Source organism: Corvus hawaiiensis, chromosome 2 (assembly GCF_020740725.1).
Source record: "Corvus hawaiiensis isolate bCorHaw1 chromosome 2, bCorHaw1.pri.cur, whole genome shotgun sequence".
Classification (NCBI taxonomy): domain Eukaryota; kingdom Metazoa; phylum Chordata; class Aves; order Passeriformes; family Corvidae; genus Corvus; species Corvus hawaiiensis.
In genome coordinates this window covers 121,227,139-121,245,322 of record NC_063214.1, presented here as the reverse complement: position 1 = coordinate 121,245,322, position 18,184 = coordinate 121,227,139, and the positions used below count along the sequence as shown (strand labels likewise).

The 18,184-nt window shown below is 43.8% G+C and overlaps 2 protein-coding genes across 3 annotated transcripts in view; one reads left to right on the top strand and one right to left on the bottom strand.

Moving 5' to 3' along the window:
- Positions 1-1,383: 1,383 nt before the first annotated feature.
- LOC125319790 (splicing factor 3A subunit 2-like) lies at positions 1,384-3,684 on the bottom strand. The gene is made up of 2 exons (XM_048291364.1): positions 3,070-3,684; positions 1,384-2,615 (listed from the first exon to the last, which is right to left on the bottom strand). The coding sequence occupies exons 1-2, from the start codon at positions 3,427-3,429 to the stop codon at positions 2,538-2,540; spliced, it is 438 nt and encodes a 145-aa protein (XP_048147321.1). The 5' UTR covers positions 3,430-3,684; the 3' UTR covers positions 1,384-2,537.
- A 133-nt stretch (positions 3,685-3,817) lies between these two features.
- Positions 3,818-18,184, top strand: part of DOP1B (DOP1 leucine zipper like protein B) — a 39,110-nt gene continuing 24,743 nt past the window's right edge. The window contains exons 1-8 of one of the 2 annotated variants that reach the window (XM_048291317.1): positions 3,818-3,946; positions 6,437-6,603; positions 12,885-13,066; positions 13,274-13,444; positions 15,233-15,422; positions 15,966-16,064; positions 17,067-17,190; positions 17,684-17,784. In XM_048291317.1, coding sequence (XP_048147274.1) covers positions 6,466-6,603; positions 12,885-13,066; positions 13,274-13,444; positions 15,233-15,422; positions 15,966-16,064; positions 17,067-17,190; positions 17,684-17,784 — 1,005 coding nt within the window. In that variant the 5' untranslated portion in view covers positions 3,818-3,946; positions 6,437-6,465. Of the gene's footprint in view, positions 3,947-6,428; positions 6,604-12,884; positions 13,067-13,273; positions 13,445-15,232; positions 15,423-15,965; positions 16,065-17,066; positions 17,191-17,683; positions 17,785-18,184 lie in introns of both variants that reach the window. The other variant, XM_048291309.1, reaches the window with a different exon arrangement.

The window sequence follows — 18,184 nt, the reverse complement described above, 5'->3', positions numbered from 1 at the left end:
TTGTTAGTAATGACAAATCAATAATGGGCTTGTTAATTGTTAATCAGGAGTCAGGGAGGCGATGCCAGAGAGCCTCACCTGACTGGGTTTGACATTAGCCTCCCCCAGAACAGGTTGGATTGGGAAGCCTTGGAATGGAAATAAACATTGGAAATTAATATTGTGTGGGGTTATTAATTGCTTATCAGCACAGAACAAAGGGTGGTTATAAGTTGTTTTTTTAAGCATACAGGAGCATTGTTTTTGTGAGGAATTACCTCATCAGTCATGCCCCAGAGCTCCTTGAAGGGAAGGCCAAAAGTTCTCATGGTGATCTATTCTCTGGGAAGAAAAAAACTCAGAGGCCTTGGGTTTAGGGGAAAAATTATAGAATCTGTGTAAAGTTTTGGCTGCTACAATGTAACTCAACCCTCCTGATGTGCCACAGAAAAAAAAAAACAGCCTGTGTGTGCCCTCCCGGTTGTGCTACTGGGATCTCAGCAAAACACAACGTGGCTCTTGGATTTCGTCAGAGCTTTAAGAGACTTAATCCAGCAGTGGGGAATCCTGCCTAATTCTTCTTCCCTCAAATGCAGCCTGAGTCACTGAGCTTCAGAAGCTGTGTGTCCATCTGCTTGGCATCTCCAAACATTCCAAACACACGTTGTTTCATGCAAGGACCAGAGTGGAAGAGTCCTTGACCACAGCCAGGTAATATCCAGTGCTAAATACAAATTAGTTTTTAAGTATCCCCTGTGATCTGTAAAGCTCCAGCTTAAGTCTAACTCAGGATCTGCTTTGTTGGTTTGGGTTTTGTTTTAGTGTGAGCCAAATTCTCGGTTTAGGATCTGCTTTGTTGGTTTGGGTTTTGTTTTAGTGTGAGCCAAATTCTTGGTTTAGGATCTGCTTTGTTGGTTTGGGTTTTGTTTTAGTGTGAGCCAAATTCTTGGTTTAGGATCTGCTTTGTTGGTTTGGGTTTTGTTTTAGTGTGAGCCAAATTCTCGGTTTGCAAGTTTTACAAAAGGTGTTAAATTCATCCTGGAGAGTTTTGTTGAGCTGTAAAACTTCTCTTAGAATGCAGCCTGGAGAAGAGAAGGCTCAGGGGGTGACCTCAGAGCAGCTTTTTAGTGTCTAAAGGGGCTACAGGGGAACTGGAGAGGGACTTCCCATAGGGACATGGGGTCAGAACAAGGGGGAATGGCCTGAATTGGAAAGAGAGCAGGTTTTGATTGGATATTGGGAAGAAATTCTTTATGTGAGGGTGGTGAGGCCCTGGCACAGGTTGCCTAGAGAGGTTATAGACTCCCTATCCCTGGCAAGATGGACAGGGCTTGGAACAGCCTGGGACAGTGGAAGGTGTCCCTGCCCATGGCAGGGGTGGCACTGGGTGATCTTTAAGGTCCCTTCCATCCCAAACCATTCTGTGACGGTTCTGTGCATTTCAAATTCTTAAATTAAGCTCTTTGTTAAACCAACTTCCTCTGTGTCAGGGTGAGGAAGCAAAGTGGGAGGTGGTGGCTGGAGAGTCACTGTCATCTCTCATGGAGGTGTTGATGATAAACAGCTTCCCGTGGGATGAGCAGAAGGAAGGACAGGGGACAAATGTTTTCCCCACCTTTGCAGCTGTGGTGTGGGACTCGGGGAAGGAGAAGCAGCTGTTGGAGGTGGGAACAAGAGGCAGAACATATTGGTCAGGAAGGAGCGTGTCCAGGAGGAGCTGCACCCATTCCCTGCTGCCCCTAGAAGAGGGAATGTGCACTGGGAAGAGAGCTGGGACAGGGCAGAGTGCCAGGGGAGGGCTGTTTGCTGGCAGCAGGCTCAAGCCAGACTGTGCCAGGCTGGGGCTCTGCACAGGGCATGCATTGTTCAACACAAATTTATCAATTATTTATTTCCTTTCTCTTTTTTTAACTGCCTTCCCGCTTCTCTCCCAGCTCTGTTGTGTGGGAATTGTTTTGTTGCTCTCAGATTTTGGCAAACTTGCTGAGTGTCAAGTTTAAGGGTTAGAAAAGGATGAAATAATAATGAAATAATCACGGTCTGCACAAAACTTTTACACGTGATTTACTGGTCTTCTTTTCATGGCATGTCACTACCATTGAAGGAGAATCATGGAATCACAGAATATTTGGGTTGGAAGGGACCTTAAAGATCATCCAGTCCCAGCCCCTGAGAAAATAACTGGAAACCATCCTAAGTAACACACCGTACTTTAGGACATAAATGTCATGTCTTAAGGAAATCACCAAAAATCCAAGTTCTTTGCTCAGTCAGGCACATGCTCAGAAGCTCTGACTTGCATTTCCAAGAATAATTCTAAAATTTAGGAATTGAACCTTGAATTGGTGCAGCTTAGAAAGATATTCCTAAAATCTAGTTAGGAAGGGGAAAGGCAGGTATCAAGAAAAGAAACCAGCATACTGATGTAACAGTTAATGCACTTATTGTACTTAATGTAATGTAACTTAATATTTAATGTGTTACTTAATACTTAATGTAACTTATCGGCGATCCTTGCTGAAACAGTATCCATCCAAATCTGAACAGTTTCTCTTCTTTCACCTTGAACAACTAAATAAATGCATTTCCCTTGATTTTTTTTCCCCCAGCTGCTTTGAACAACCACGATTTTCTGCCTGCGTGTTAAAAAAAAAAAAAAAAAGAGAAGAGGAAGAGGGAAGAGGGGAAGAAAAAAAAGGGGAAGGGTAAAAGGGAAGGAAGAGGGGAAGAGAAGGGATAGCAAAGGGGAAAAAAAAGGGAAGGGCAAGAAAACCCGAGGTTAAATAATATGTTTCCACAGTGTATGAATCCTTTTCGGGCACGATCCTGTATTTTACTTCCCACGGGTATTTTGATTTTGTTTGTTTTGTTTGTTCCTTTGTTTTGCTGTCAGAGAACTAAAAATCCTCCAGCACAATCACTTTCTGCCAAGCCTTTTGTAGCGAACAGATGGCTCCTTACATCGAACTCGAGCCCTCTAGAAGTTCGACATCCGACCTCTCGTAAAAACCACAAAAATTTCCCAAAAACGCCTCTTTCCTAAATCCAGCTGGACCAGAAACGAAGCTGGAAGCGCTGACTCTCCTTTACCTGCAGGGCAGGTCCCGGCGGGGCGGGGACAGCTGATGTTGTCCTTATTTCCAGACCACCGGCGGGAGAAGGGAGCGGCTCGGCCGCGATGCCAATGCTCCGGTGCTTCTCGGGGCTCTCCCGGTGCATCCCGGGGCTCTCCGGGTGCATCCCGGGGTTCTCCTGGTGCATCCCGGGGCTCTCCCGGTGCTTCCCGGGGCTCTCCTGGTGCATCCCGGGGCTCTCCCGGTGCTTCCCGGGGCTCTCCTGGTGCTTCCCGGGGCTCTCCTGGTGCATCCCGGGGCTCTCCCGGTGCTTCCCGGGGCTCTCCTGGTGCATCCCGGGGCTCTCCCGGTGCTTCCCGGGGCTCTCCGGGTGCATCCCGGGGCTCTCCCAGCGCCGAGCGGCCGCGGGGGGAGCGCGGAGCCGCCGCCCCGCCAGCGCCGCCAGGGGGCGCTCAGAGCCCCGGCCTGCCCGCCGGGCTGTACCATCTCCCCGCACGGTGCGGGGGGGGGTCGAGGCAGGTGACGCGCTAGGAGCTTTGGCGCTCCGCGGCACGACAGCGGGTGACACCTGGAGAAGGGTGACAGCGACAGCGCCTGACAAGGACAGCGGGTGACAACGGCGGCGGCCTCGGCTCACAGGGAAAGCTGGAGCCCTCCTGCGGCGGGCGATGCCTCGGCGCTCCCCGCGCGGCGCTCGGTGGTGCGGCCGCACTGCGGCCCTGGCGGCGCGGGCGGGGGCGGGGGCGGTGTTCCTCAGGGCCGGCGTTCCTCAGGGCCGGCGTTCCTCAGGGCCGGCTCTCCGTAGCCACTGCGGGAGCCGCTCCCGCCCCGCCGCGGCCCGGGCTGCCTCACGTCGCCGCCGGCGCCCCGGGAGCTGCGGGGGCCTTGCGCAGGTACGGGGTGGCGGGGAGGGCACGGCAGGGGAGCCGGCTGAGGGGGCAGCGCTGTCCCCCCGTTCAGCTGCCCCAGGACAGAATCGCAGGATCCCGGAATGGCTGGGGTTGGAAGGAGATCACCCGCTCCACCCCCTGCCAAGGCGCGGTCACCTGGAGCAGGTGACACAGGAGGTGTCCAGGTGCGTTTGGAATGTCTCCAGACGGGGAGATCCACAGCATTGCCAGGGAATGGGCACGGCCCCGAGGCTGCCAGAGCTCCAGGAGCGTTTGGACACCGTGCCAGGGATGCCCAGGCTGGGATTGTTGGGGTGTCTGTGCAGGAGCAGGAGCTGGACTGGATGATCCTGACGGATGTTCCCCAACTCAGCATATTCCATGGTTCTCCTGGGCAGCTGTTCCAGTGCTCCGCCACCTCCATGGAAAGAAGCTCTTCCTCGTGTTGAAGTGGAATGTCTTAATTTATGGCGATTGCTCCTCGTCCTGACCACTGAAAAGAGCCTGGCGCCATCAGTGCTGGAAGTCGACGGATAATCATTTACATCGGGATTTACTAAGGAAATTTGTGACCTGGGATTTGGGATACGTGCCTAAAGGTCACTGACAGGGGACCTTTGTTTGGCTTTTAAAGAATTTTTTATTATTATTTATTTTCCTGCCTTTGTGTCCAAGCACAAACCCGATCTATTGGCCTTATTTAGATAATTGGATTTTATCAAACCTTGCTCACATCTGGCAGCTGAGGGGAAGGAACATCAATCCACACTAAATCATTACTTCCATCCCTGCTCTTCTGGGTGGAAAGCAACTATTTACCTGTCTTTTCACTGCAAAAATCCAAATTAAATATCCTGAGACCTGATGTGTCCTGTCAGCAAACCGGCTCCCTGATTCTAAGTGATCCAGACAAATCTCTTCTTCATGGAAGTGGCAGCAGCCCTGGCTTGGCAGAGAGCTGCTGGAATAACTTCCCATATAGGAATAACTCCTGCTTTGTTCTCAGGAGTATGAAACAATCCCATGGTTAAGATCCTTAGATGAGATGAGGGAAACAGGGTTCCATTTCTTGCCCAGTGTTTGTATCAGATTACTCTTAAGTTTTGCTGGCAGTATCTTGCAGCTTTTCCACTTTGTTGGGTTTTATGGGAGGATTGACTTTCTCTTTTTTTAAAATCCTTGTTGGAACAAGAAGAGCTGGATCTCAGATAAATGTTATTCTCTGATTTCACTGTCTCTGCTGGGAGAAGCACTGCAAACATCCTGATAAAAACAAAATTAAATCCTCTCTGTAGCCAAACAAACCAACCCAACCAACCCAATCTGGCCCTGATGACACTGTGTGATAATTTTATTTTTCCATGGAGGTGGATCCAGGTTGGCTGGCACAGAGTGGTTTTATTGGCGATGCCTGAATCCTGCTCACGGGACTGCAAAGGTGGCTTAAACCTTTCTCTTTTTTGAATTCACCCAGCATTTTGGGAGAGTTTCCTCCCCAAACCCTTCTATTGATGGAGTTACAGTTGTTTATTACAAAATATTTAAAGTTGTAAAGGATATGGAGGATGGCTTGGGTTTATTTTTGTGTCCTAACAGCAGGAGACTGCATGCAGATGTCTTTCAGAAATGTAAAATATTTTGTCACAGAGCTGTGATTTCTTTTCTGCATCAGTGATGCAGCAGGGATTGACCTAAACCTAAATCTAAGCATATTTAAAATATCCTAGATAAATATTTTTATGTCTTCTAACAGAAGTGGTGTCAGAGGTAGCAAAGGAGACAAGGAAGGGTTTTTAAGCAGGGAAAATCCCACCATGCTTGTTTCCCATTGTTCTAAACCAGGTGTATGTTGGATTTTCAACCTAAATGCCTTGCAAAACACAGGAAAATCAGGTCAGAACAGCTTATTTTTAAATATAAAAATATACAGATCCTTTTTGTTGAAATGCAGGAAGATTATAATGTATGGCTTGGCATTTTGGCACAACACCTTGGACTTGTACTTGAGCATCTGCTGCTGCCAAGTTGAGATCAGAGCTCTGAGAGCTCCTTCTGCTGTGGGCTGAGAGCCCTTTAGCAGCATTCCTCTGGAAAGCAGGATTTTGATTGGGAATATTTCCCATTCCATGCTCCAGGTAGCCTTGCAAAGCCCAGGTGGTGAGCTATGAGAGCCATTCCCAGCTCCCCAGCTCCTTGTCAGCGCTTGGAGTGGGACTTTGGAGTCCTTCCCTTTGTTACTGTGTGACATCCACGTGCATGGGAGGGAACAACACGTTCCAGAAATAGGAAAAAGTGACTGCAAAGCTTTTGGAAGAGCAGTGCAGAGTTACACTCATGGCCAGGGAATTATTTTTAACTTTGTGTTGAAATTTTGATCTGCTAACCTGTTATTTGTGCTCTGTCAGTGCTTCTGCATATTTATCGTTACCTCAAGTGTGCCAGAACTGAAATTTGGGTGATTTTTGTAACTCTTTGCCTGTTTTAGTTTACCAGGAGGTTCCACCTTGCTATGAGAACCCAAGATGGATCCAGAAGAGCAGGATTTACTTGGGGATTACAGATACAGGAATTACTCTTCAGCAATTGAGAAAGCTTTGAGGAACTTTGAATCATCCAGTGAATGGGCAGATCTGATCTCTTCCCTTGGCAAACTCAATAAGGTACAGTGTGAGGGGAGTATTTTGTTATTTGTTTGTGAGATTTGTATTGTTATGAACTTTTCTGTTGCTTCCAGCTCTTGGAAAAATTGAAAATTCACTCAAGAAAAATAATGGAAGGAGCTAAGTCAGTATTTTTTATATAAATGTGAGAAATTCTGGTGAAAGCAGCAGAGCTTTCCTGCAAATGGTATTTGCTGTCTTTATGCTGCTAAATTAGTTTAATTTTTGCATCAAAATGCTGCTACTTATTCTAGAGCAGCTAAAAAGCTTTTCTAGAAAACAGGAGGTGACCAGTTTTAGAATATTTTCTGAGTCAAAGCTTGTATTTAAAGGTCACATTTACTTGACTGTGCCCTCCCCTTAGATTTGGGGAAATTTGGTGGTGTCTTTTGTATGACCATGGAGAGAGACAGACAGAAAGAAATATTGGTTTGGAACAGGAGCTCCACATTTTTGCTTTCACTGTTTCATCCTGATTGCTGTTGAGTCAAGAGCCAGAGACCTTCAAAATGCTTTTCTCAAAAGGGACAATAGGAAATAATTAGAGTGAGAGGTGGCTTTGATCTTTTCTCTTGATCTAGATGAACGCACTGAACTGGTGAGCACCTACCTGAGACTCTTACTGAGGTGCAGAATTGCCAAAAGATGTGGCAGCAGAGGAGAAGCCAAGGGAAAAGCTTTCAGCTGATCCAGCAGTCCATCTGCTGTGGGATTTTATGGATTTAATCTTTTTAGGAGCTTAAGAATTGGTGGAGCAAATCATCCCCAGTGTTCATCCCTGTCTGTTATCTGAAAGTCAGGATGGTGTGGCAGGGGAAGGTGTTGCCAAAAGGAAGACTGGGAAAGAAGATGTCACTAACTGTTCCCTGAACTCCTGGGATTACTTGGTCTCCTACAGCCTCAAACAGAAATATTATTGTTGAGTTTTATCAGGGTTGGAGTTTCTGACAGAAAAACCTCTTTTTTCCTGTAGTCAGTGGGGGAGGTGGATGAGCAGGAGGGAAGAGATCAGCAGGATCTCAGTGAGAAAATTGCTTTTACACACTGCATGTGGTTATATTAAAGATCCTGGGGGTCACTTGTGTGCAGGGAAAACTGACATTAATCACACATGAAACTGCTGAGAAAGGGAAGGACAAAACACAAGAAATCAAGAAGTTCCAAAGCTCTTTCCCAGAGCAGTGTGAAATCTGTTCTTGCCTCTCTGGGTGTAATATTTTCTGAGGCTTTTTCTCCTGCAGGCACTATTGAGACACACAGACACTCTCTTATTTCCACAAAGCTCAGTGGCATCACCCTCTAGGTAATCCAAAGTCTGGAGAAAGCAAGACAGGCTCTTATTCCTTAAAAATGAGGTAAAAAAATGGAGGTTGGTGAAGAGAAACAACTCTGCTACTTCTCTGTTGTTATTTGATGATCTTAAAATCTCTTCCAACCATGATGGTTCTACTCAGGATAAACTGGAGGTTGTTTTTCAGTTTCTTTGTTGCTTCCACAGCTCTAAATAATATTTCGTGGAGACTTGTAGAACCAGGGAAGCAACATCTGAATGCTCAGCCAGAAGGGTCAGTTGGCAGATCTGGAGAGATTTTATTTCATCATTTAAGGGAGATGAGCTTTATCTGACTTGACACGACTTCAGCACAGACAGCTTCACCTTGAATTGCTTTTAGACAGGCAGAGGAATAAAAAAATAAAACTATTTTTTTGTCTTGTGACTCATCTCTTCCTTAAAGTAGGTCAGATGAGCATTATCCTAAAATTGTGTGTGTTCCTCATGGGTTTTATGGGGAGCCTGAGGTGAGTTACTGCAGTTTTACCCATGGTTTTGGCTGATTTTTGGGTTTCTGAGGTCAGGTGAGATGAATCTCCCCTTCAGAGTTAAAGAACTGCAGGCACCAGGTGTGAGCATGAGGGAATTGGCAGAATTGGCTCGTTTATTTTACACCCCAAGTTGATAAGGGAAAGATCTTGGGGGGTTATTTTGAATAATGTGGCTGTAATATAACATTATGGGAAATGAGAAACAGTGGAAAGTAATATTTATAATAAGAATATAATGAGCAGATGCACACAGGCGGATGAAACAGGCAGTCAATATGGGCACCAATGTTTTAAGGAAGCTTTCAGCTTCATTTTCAGTGAGAAATCACTTTCATACTTTGATCAAAAAGCTGCTGGGCTGGAGAAATGTGGCCTTCTAAACTTAGAAACAGGTGGTGGTTCAGTGTAGGTGGGTTTGACAATGAAACTGGTGCTTTTAACGTTGTTTTTATATCCACAATGCCTGTCACTCTATTCAGAGTATAAACACATAGCAAATGCATATAAAATGTTCATGTAGTGGGAACTTCAGGCAATTAAGAGGCTAAAAATATGATGAATTTAGGAAAATCCAAATTTTTAATCCTGATTATAAACAGAAATTTTCCATAAATTTCAACTCTGGGTGTAGGTAAGTGGCACAATTTGCAAAATGAACAACTAAGGAGTAGAGAATATTGGATTCTGCATCCTGGTTTTGTAAAGAAATTAGGAAAGGGGGGATTTTTAAAAACTCTGAAATTTGTGGTGGGCAGGCCCTGGCACAGGGTGCCCAGAGCAGCTGGGGCTGCCCCTGGATCCCTGGCAGTGCCCAAGGGCAGCTTGGATGGGGCTTGGAACAACCTGGAATAGTGAAAGGTGTCCCTGCCATGGCAAAGGTTGGAACAAAATGATCTTGAAGGTCCCTTCCAACCCAATCCAATCTGTAATTTTAGTAGTATTTGCTCTGAAAACAGCACTTTCAAACTGTTTTTATCCTTGGACATAACACAGCTCTGTAAATCCAAGTTTTAATCTTTACTTTGCAATTTCAAAGTAAATTTTTAAAAAATCAAACTGCTAACAGAAAATAAATCGGTGACTTTTTAGTTCTGAAGACTTTTCTTGCCTCAGGAACTTTGAGGTGAACCTGATCTCACCCAAATCCTTGTTCTGTTTGGAGGGAAAGGCAAAACAAGCCCCAAAACTCATTGCAGCTGCACATTCATTGTTGGAACAGCAGCACTCAGTGTCACAATCCGTCTGTAACTGAGGGAGAGAAGAGGAGGATTCTTCTCAAGCAGGGATTTAATGAGTGCAGCCATTAATTAAGCACTTGCTTCATATGAAAACTCAGACATCCAGGGCTTTAAACCAGCTGCTGGCTCAGCTTCAGACTTCTGCTGAAGACAAACTTTATTTCTATTTTTGAGAAGTTCCTTTATTTTTTCCCCAAACCCAATGGACAAATTCAAGGTACAGGATTAGAGATATTTTAAACACCTCTTTCCCCCCTTTTTAAATAGAACTCCAGCTCCAACCACCTTTAAAATTAATTCTATTCATGGTATTTCTATGGAAGCTGGGACTCTGTTTGCAATTTTTTTTTACTTGGAAAATGAATCAGTGGAAAATGGAATCACAGGTTCTCCTTCTCCCCCTCTCCTCACAACCACTGTTGTTTAAACAAGAATTATGGTATCTCCTAGTTGAAGTTAAGCTTAGAAATTGATGCTACCTGTTCCTGGAATTCTAGTAATGGAAATAAAAATATTTGCTTGATTTGCACTGGGTTTTTATCATTTTTTTAAACAGGTTTCTAGTGCAGAAGGAATTAAACCAGGAACTGAGGAAATGCAAATATTGCTCTGTGTGCGTGGTTTAATTTTAAGGCACAGGTGCAAAAAATAGCAAGTTTTCCCTTTTTAGACAATTCTGTGCTTTTTATAGCCCAACTTCACAGAAATTCTGAGCATCCTTATGTGCTAGTGTTGCAAACAATGGTGTGGGATGGGATCTCAGGTTTATTCACCTCTCACAGCCAAAGCTGTCATTTCAGCACTCCTGGATCCTGCTTCTGTGTTCTTTTTTTCACTTGTGGAAGCTCAGGATATTTAAAAATCCACCTTCTCGACTTTGCCTGTCAGCTCAAGGGGACTATTTAGCATTTAGAAACCTGTCTATTATCGTGTCACTCTTATTTCAGTGAACACTTTGAGATCCCTCTGCTAATTCGTGCCTTTCAAGCCTTTTGAAATCCTTGGATCTCTGCAGTTCTGGGGAAGCTGGGAAGAACCTGGACCTTTCAGCAAAGCAGCAGCCAGGGGCTGCTGGGAGGGCTCTTGGGGCAACCACAGCCTTCTAAAATGTTGAAGTGTGGTTTAAAATCCCTGAATCTGCTGGGAGATCAGGGATAACTGGGAATTTTTAACACAATGGGATCTTGGGCAGGAATTGTTCCCTGGGAGGGTGGGCAGGCCCTGGCACAGGGTGCCCAGAGCAGCTGGGGCTGCCCCTGGATCCCTGGCAGTGCCCAAGGCCAGGCTGGACATTGGGGCTGGGAGCAGCCTGGGACAGTGGGAGGTGTCCCTGCCCATCCCTGGCTGACCTTTAATGTCCCTTCCAAACCATTCAGTGATTCTAAATATTCTGCTTATCTATCCCTGATGTCTGGGGGAGGGAGTTATTTTCTTCAAATCCGTAGGAAAGCTGGAGCCAAACCAGCCATTTGCTGAGATGCCATTATTTCTGTAGTGGATCTGATTCTCTGTGTGATAAACAGTGAATGTTTCCATTTTCTGCCTGGCTGATATTTCAATTCAAACTGTTGGAATATTAAGATGGTATTTGTTCAGGCTGAACACTGAGAGGGAAAATATTTACCACTGGCCTTTTTTTTTTAAATTAACTCCTTTTAGATCTGTAAATATACAGAGAGGGTGTGGGCAAACACATGCCAAACAATATAAATAGAAAGTTTCAAAGTCCAGCTTTCCAGAAATCTTCGAAGTTCTTACAGGTATTAAGGATTTTAATGTTGAAATAATATTCCTCGTGTAACACACAGGGAAATGTCTCAAATGTAAAAGGTATAAAAAGGGTAACTGCACAAATATAACCTGGTTTAGCTAAATATGTGCAATATTACTCTATTGTTGGATTCTGGTTTTTATTACCCATTAAAATGCAGCTCTGCCCATCCTGGGGGCGGGAAGGAAGGAAACGAAGTGGCTCTGAGTGACATCTGTGTGTCTGCTGGGATGGGGTGACATTTCTGTTTGCTGTTGTTATAAACTCTCAACCTTTCCTCTTCTTGAATAAATTTACTGCTAGCTGCTCTTATTAAAAGGTGATGGATTTTATCTCCTCCCCTTCCTGCTGAGAAGTGTTCAGGGTTAAGTGACCTGGTTTGAGTTTATTCCAGGAAGGTTTATTCCACTTCCTGCTGCTTTTCCAAGCAGGATAGAAGAACCTCAAGTTAAAAATGATTACATAGGATAAGGCCATGATTTAACTTTAGGGAGAGATAAGAATTTGCCTGATCCTGAAAACCTCCCAAATGTCCACGTGCTCTGGAACATCTGCTTGTGTTTGCAGACCGATCAAAGCCTGAAGTGCCCTTGACTTGCAACTTTTCTTTTTAATTGTCTCTGACTTGAAGAGAAAACTTACTTATTTCCCTGCTGAAATGCTCTGCTGGCTCAAGGAAAGGAGGAACCTTTCCCAAGAAGAGAGGCACAGTTTTTCCTAAAACCTGGCCCAGCAGCAAAACTTACTTAAGTATTTCCTGTCCTAAAGATTCTTTACTTGTACATCAATGCAGTGAGTTACTCAGCTTAGTGAATGCAGCCACACAGAATTCCAGATCAGAGGGTTTTGTCCCATTTCATCGTGTCTGCTTTGGTTGGAAGGTTTGTTATTTTTGTTTCAGATATTAGGAAAAAAATTCTTCCCTGTGAGGGAGGGGACACCCTGGCACAGGGTGCCCAGGGAGGTTGTGGGGTCCTCATCCCTGGAAGTGTCCAAGGCCAGGTTGGACAGGGCTTGGAGCAACCTGGGATAGTGGAACAAGATGATCTTGAATGTCCCTTCCAACCCAAACCATTCCATGATTCCCCTCATGAAATGAGAATTTCTGAGGAAAGATAAATCTGTAATTCTTTCTTTATTCCTTAAAAGCTGAGATTCTCTTCTTGTCACTTCCCTACTTCCCCTGGAGGTAGGATAAGGATACCCTGTCCCAGTCCTGTTCTTTGACTTCCTTTTCCCTCCTCTCAGCAGAGTCAAACCAGGCTTTTCTAAATTTTCCATGGCTGATTCTATATAAAAAATCAAATGCAGAATTGTGCTGTTTCAGTGTAACAAAATGCAGTTAGGAGTTAAAACTCTTCTCAACATTCCTCTCAACCTCTAACTTTCAGTCATTATATATTTTGTATTTCACATTCTAACTATTTATTCTCTCCTTTCTCCCCCAGGCTCTGCAGAGTAACCTGAAGTATTCTCTGCTGCCCAGAAAACTGATCATCAGTAAAAGATTATCCCAGTGCTTGCACCCAGCCCTGCCCAGTGGGGTGCACTTAAAGGCTTTAGAAACCTATGAAATAATCTTCAAAATCATTGGCACAAAATGGCTGGCCAAGGATTTATTCTTGTACAGGTAATTTACATTTTTTTTCTAAGGCGTAAAATGGCTTGCCAAGGATTCATTCTTGTACAAGTAATATAAATTGTGTTTTCTAAGGCATAAAATGGCTTGCCAAGGATTTTTTCTTGTACAAGTCATTTAAATTTTGTTTTCTAAGGCATAACCATCTCAATCTATTTTAATCAACTCATTTTTTTTGTCTTTCTTTTGGATTCAAAGCTCTGGTTTGTTCCCTCTGCTGGCAAATGCAGCAATGTCAGTGAGACCTGTTCTCCTTGGGTTGTATGAGAAATATTTTCTCCCTCTCCAAAAGTCTCTCCTGCCTGGACTCCAGGCTTTTGTAATTGGGCTGCTGCCTGGCTTGGAAGAAGGATCAGAAATTTATGACAGGTAAGATTAATTATTCCATATTAATTGAAGCAATATGCAGTATTTTGATTTTGTAGGGAATTCTTGAGACATTTCTGTCAGATTTCTATAGATAAAAGAGCTTCTAAAGGGGGATGAACTGTGGGACATGGAAAGATGTTGAAGTAGAAAAACCCTTTCCCCTCTGTTGTCATCCCAGGAGGAGAAGAGAAGAGGAAAAGGAGGGTTAAAAATAGATGTGCTGAGAGAAAAGAATAAAAACTATTTCTTCAAGCTCCTCTGAACTCCTAAATAATTCACCTGACTCCCCAAACCACTGCTCTGGAGATAAATTCTATTTGAATACTTTAACATGAGAGAGCAGCTGAATTCTTTCCAGTATTTCTATGTAACTTGACAAAAATATGGAGCAGGGAGTTGATGGGAACTGCAGATGAACTTCCAAGATCTGACCTCTGGTTTTATACCTTTCTTCCCCATTTCTGATGGCATCATTTTCCTCTTTGCCTTGAGCAAACAGGATCACATGGTACTGACCACATATTTCATAAATCTTGTGAAGTATTTGTGCTAAAACTCATTTAATGGGAGGTTTTTTGGTGAAATACAAATTTCCATGAGGAAGTTTTTCTTTTGTTTACTCATTGCAATGGTTCTGGTGCAAGAATATCATGACAGAAGATGTGTTAGGTTAATTTTCAATTCTTTTTCATGAGAGGCTCTCCACTGAGTGTTTTCAGAACCTTCAATACTGCAGACTGAAATTAATCCATCTCCTGCTGATCCTGAAAGGGAACAAAGTGCTGAGGTTGTGCTTCAACCTAGACACCATTTCCTGCTCAAAATATTCCTGAGTTTGTGCACTCACACACAGAAAATGGAAAAGGAAAACTGGTTTGAGGGATTTTTTTATAAGGAAATGGAAAAGAACATCACACTGGGAGGATGCTTCCTCTTCTGAGCTGGGCTTTTTCCTCTTTTCTCCATTTGCATTCCTCTCGTGAGGTTTTAATTCCTCCTTTATGGTAAAATACCAAAGTATTCCAGAGCAGGGAATGTGCCTCCAGTCACAGGACTTCCAGTGGGATGGCCTGGAATTCATTTCAGGGTGTCCTGTGTGCAAGGTGTTGTTTTATCTCATGGAATCATGGAATGGTTTGGGTTGGAAGGGACCTTAAAGCTCATCCAAATTATCCTATTCCAATCCCTTCCAAGGCCAGGGACACCTTCCACTATCCCAGGTTGCTCCAAGTCCTATCCAGCTTGGCCTTGGACACTTCCAGGGACCCAGGGGATTTCACATCTCTTGTTTTTCTTCATCCAGTGTTTTAAAAATTAACCCTGTTGTTTTGAAAATAGAAATTTTTAGGATAACTTCCAGCTCCCAGACTTATAACATTTGCTTTCAGACTTCAGCATCTGCTTAAATTCCTTCCAATTTCGTATTTCACACCTCTGCCCATAAACCTTTTGCAGTCAGAGGTACTGCAGTTGTTTGGTCAGAGCTAAATATTTGCAGATATTTCCTGAAGAAGTTTCCAGTGTATGAACAGAAACTTTGTTTTAGTGACAAAGAATTGAGTGGGTTTGATTGTTTTTGTCCAATGAGATTTATCCATCATCACCTGGTCTAGGGGAAGCTTCCCTGCCCATGGCAGGGGGTGGAACAAGGTGGTTTTTAAGGTCCCTTCCAACCCAAACCATCCTGAGATTCAAAGAAATCATCTCAACTCTATATAATTACATTCCTGTGGTACAGAATCAGCTAACAAAGGGGTTTTGTCTCCTGTGGGCTGTGTCTGTGTACAGAACAGATGCTCTGCTGGTGAAGCTGTCCCTGCTGATGGGCCAGGAGGTGTTTTATGGGGCCCTGTGGGGCAGTGTCCTGGGCAGCCCCTCCATCAGGCTCCCTGCTTCCCTCTTTGTTGTCAGCCACATCAACAGAGAACTCTCTGGCAAACAGCAGAAATTCATGCTTGGCACTGATTATAAACTCACAGTAAGTTCATTTTCCACTCCATAATCCCAGCAGATTGGGTTTTCTCTGGATTAAATTAGGATACCATGCAGTTAACAGTTTTTGGATAAGAGAGGCTGAAAGGTGCATGATATGAAATTGCTTCCTACATTTAATTTGAAGAGCAGCTTTTCTGGTTACAGTGTTTAATGTGTAGCTCCCAAAGTGTTTGCTGTTCTGAAATTTAGTGTCTTTTTAGTTTTGCACTAAAATGGAAATCTTCTGTAGGGAGTAATTCATGTTGAGTGATGGAATAAGTGTAAGATTAATTAGAGTACTTTAATATCTGCATTTTGGGAGGTTTTACATCTTGTAACTCTGGGACATTCTGTATTGTTACAAACCCAATATTAACAATTCTTTTAATGGCCACAAAAGTTTGTTTTAACTCATTTTGGGTGCAGGAGTTAAACTGTAATTTTCCTCTTATTTAAACAAAATATTGTTCATAGGTAGCCAGATTTTCTTCCTTTCCTTCCTGTGATTATTTGATGGTCATTCCAATGTTGTGTTTTCCTTTTACAGATAAAGTCTTTGTGTGTGTCAGTGCTGGATTCCAATGTCCTTGTGCAGAGGAACACTCTGGAAGCAATCCTCTTCTTTTTCCCATTTTACACAGCTCTGGTAAGGGGATTATTTTGGGATTGTCCCATGGAAGGTGTGTTCTGTGCAAGCAGCCCAGCTCCTCACCTCTGTTATTGCCAAAATTTGAATTTTGAACCTTCAAAATCAATGAATTTTGTGGTTTCTTGTGCCCCATCAGTTCTAGGAGTGGAGGAGACTCTGCTGATTCTCAAAGTCTTTACAGCTTCCAAGGCTGAAGATGTGATTTCACAGGGGCTTTTGGGGGATATTTGGGATGTGCTTGAAGTATTCTGTCATGTGGAAAAAATACGGAGTTTATTCAAGTAGGATTTTAGAATTTGGAATTGTCCACATTAAGTTATTTCTGGTAAAGACCAGGGTAGAAAATATTACTTAAAACAAAAGTTGTTCCATTGTTTCCTCACTTACCTGTGAGACAGGCAGTGTTTTGGATGGAGGAAGGATTTTTAAGTCTTAAGGAGAAGAGAAGCTTTGGGCTGAGCTCAGTGTGGCCTTGCAGGGCCTGAAGGAGCTGCAGGAAAGCTGGAGAGAGACAATTCCCAAGGCGTGGAGGGCCAGGAGCCAGGGAATGGCTTCCCAGTGCCAGAGGGCAGGGCTGGATGGGATCTTGGGCAGGAATTGTTCCCTGGGAGGGTGGGCAGGCCCTGGCACAGGGTGCCCAGAGCAGCTGGGGCTGCCCCTGGATCCCTGGCAGTGCCCAAGGCCAGGCTGGACATTGGGGCTGGGAGCAGCCTGGGACAGTGGGAGGTGTCCCTGCCCATGAAGGGCTTGGAATAGGAGGATCTTTAAGATTCTTCCCAACTCAAACAATCCTGTGATTCCATGATCACAATTGTGTCAGATCCTTTGAGACTGTGTCACATTTCTCGAGATTTTTAACACACAAACCATTTTCCTGTTGATGGTTTGTTACCTTTATCCCAAAACATTACTATTCCCAGGTAAAAACCCCACCCCATCACCAATTTGACTCCTTTCAGTGCTCACAAACAGCTGAAATATCTTTATTTTCCACCCTAGGACTGCAAGGAAAGCACCATCCTGCTCCGAAGGGCTGATCTGGTTTATATCCTGTCAGCAGCCACCCAGACACTGCTGAGGAGAGACATGTCCCTCAACAGGAGATTGTATGCATGGCTGCTAGGTACTGTACAAAATCCAGGGATTTTCAATATTCTGGATATTTGAGAGCAAAAAAAAAATCAGTGTTTAAAATTATAATATGGTTTAGCTGTTAATGAATGATAGTAAAATAAAATGGTGTTTATTTGCCATTTAAGTGCCTTAATGCAATGAAACATTTGGCAAACAGGGCTTCTCTTGGTGAATTTATTTCCCTCTGAATCCCAGGCTATCTGATAAATTCTGGTTCCACCCACAGTTTGTTGTGAAGTGGTTCAGTGGATGGAAGGAATAGGGCACTATTTTAATCTTATTTTTCTGGAAGAAATAGTAATTCCCACATTTATCTGGCCTTGATTTTGATTTATGTGCTGTGCTGAACATCTGGATGCCCTTGAACTCATCATTTTGTGGAAATGACAAAGGTTAAAAATGCAGTGTAATTTCAGTGTAAACCCCTGTGTTCAGTGCTCTGTGCTGCTCCCTGAGCTCCTCCTGCCTCTGCTTTCTTGTAGGCTCTGATATTAAAGGTGGCACTTTTGCTCCAGACTCCACCACTTCTGAAGACCATGCTGTTTATTTCTTTGCAAAATACTCTAAAGATCTTTTGGTTGAGGTTGGTGTCCATTTTATACAGATATATTCCAGATAAATTCATGATCCTTTAAATTTTAGCACAAACTGTGTCCAGAATTACTCCCAATTATTGCTTTGTCCTTCCCTCTCTGTCCCTGTGGTTACATTTCCATCCATCTCAAAGCCTCTGGGCTGTGTTTATCCCAATATTGGATGTGCTTATGGAATCTAAGGAAACCAAAGGGAAGCATCTTGGCTGAACTACCTGAATTATTTAAAAATGTTTCTCTGGGTAAGATCAGCCCTGAGTAGAGCTGATGGAAAGATTGCATTGATTTGTTTACCCTGGATGGAAAATTGGAGTTCATTTGTAGTCAGTCCTAAACAAAATCAAATTTGGAAATACTTCAGCACTTAATAAGAAGACACTCTGTCTCTGA

What these genes read in the sequence shown, in the direction of transcription:
- LOC125319790 (XM_048291364.1), bottom strand. Translation starts at nt 3,429, where the DNA reads ATGCACCCGGAGAGCCCCGGGAAGCACCGGGAGAGCCCCGGGATGCAC. An exon ending in CGCCGGGACCTGCCCTGCAG is followed by an intron (nt 2,616 to 3,069) that starts GTAAAGGAGAGT and finishes TTTAACACGCAG; the next exon opens with GCAGAAAATCGTGGTTGTTC.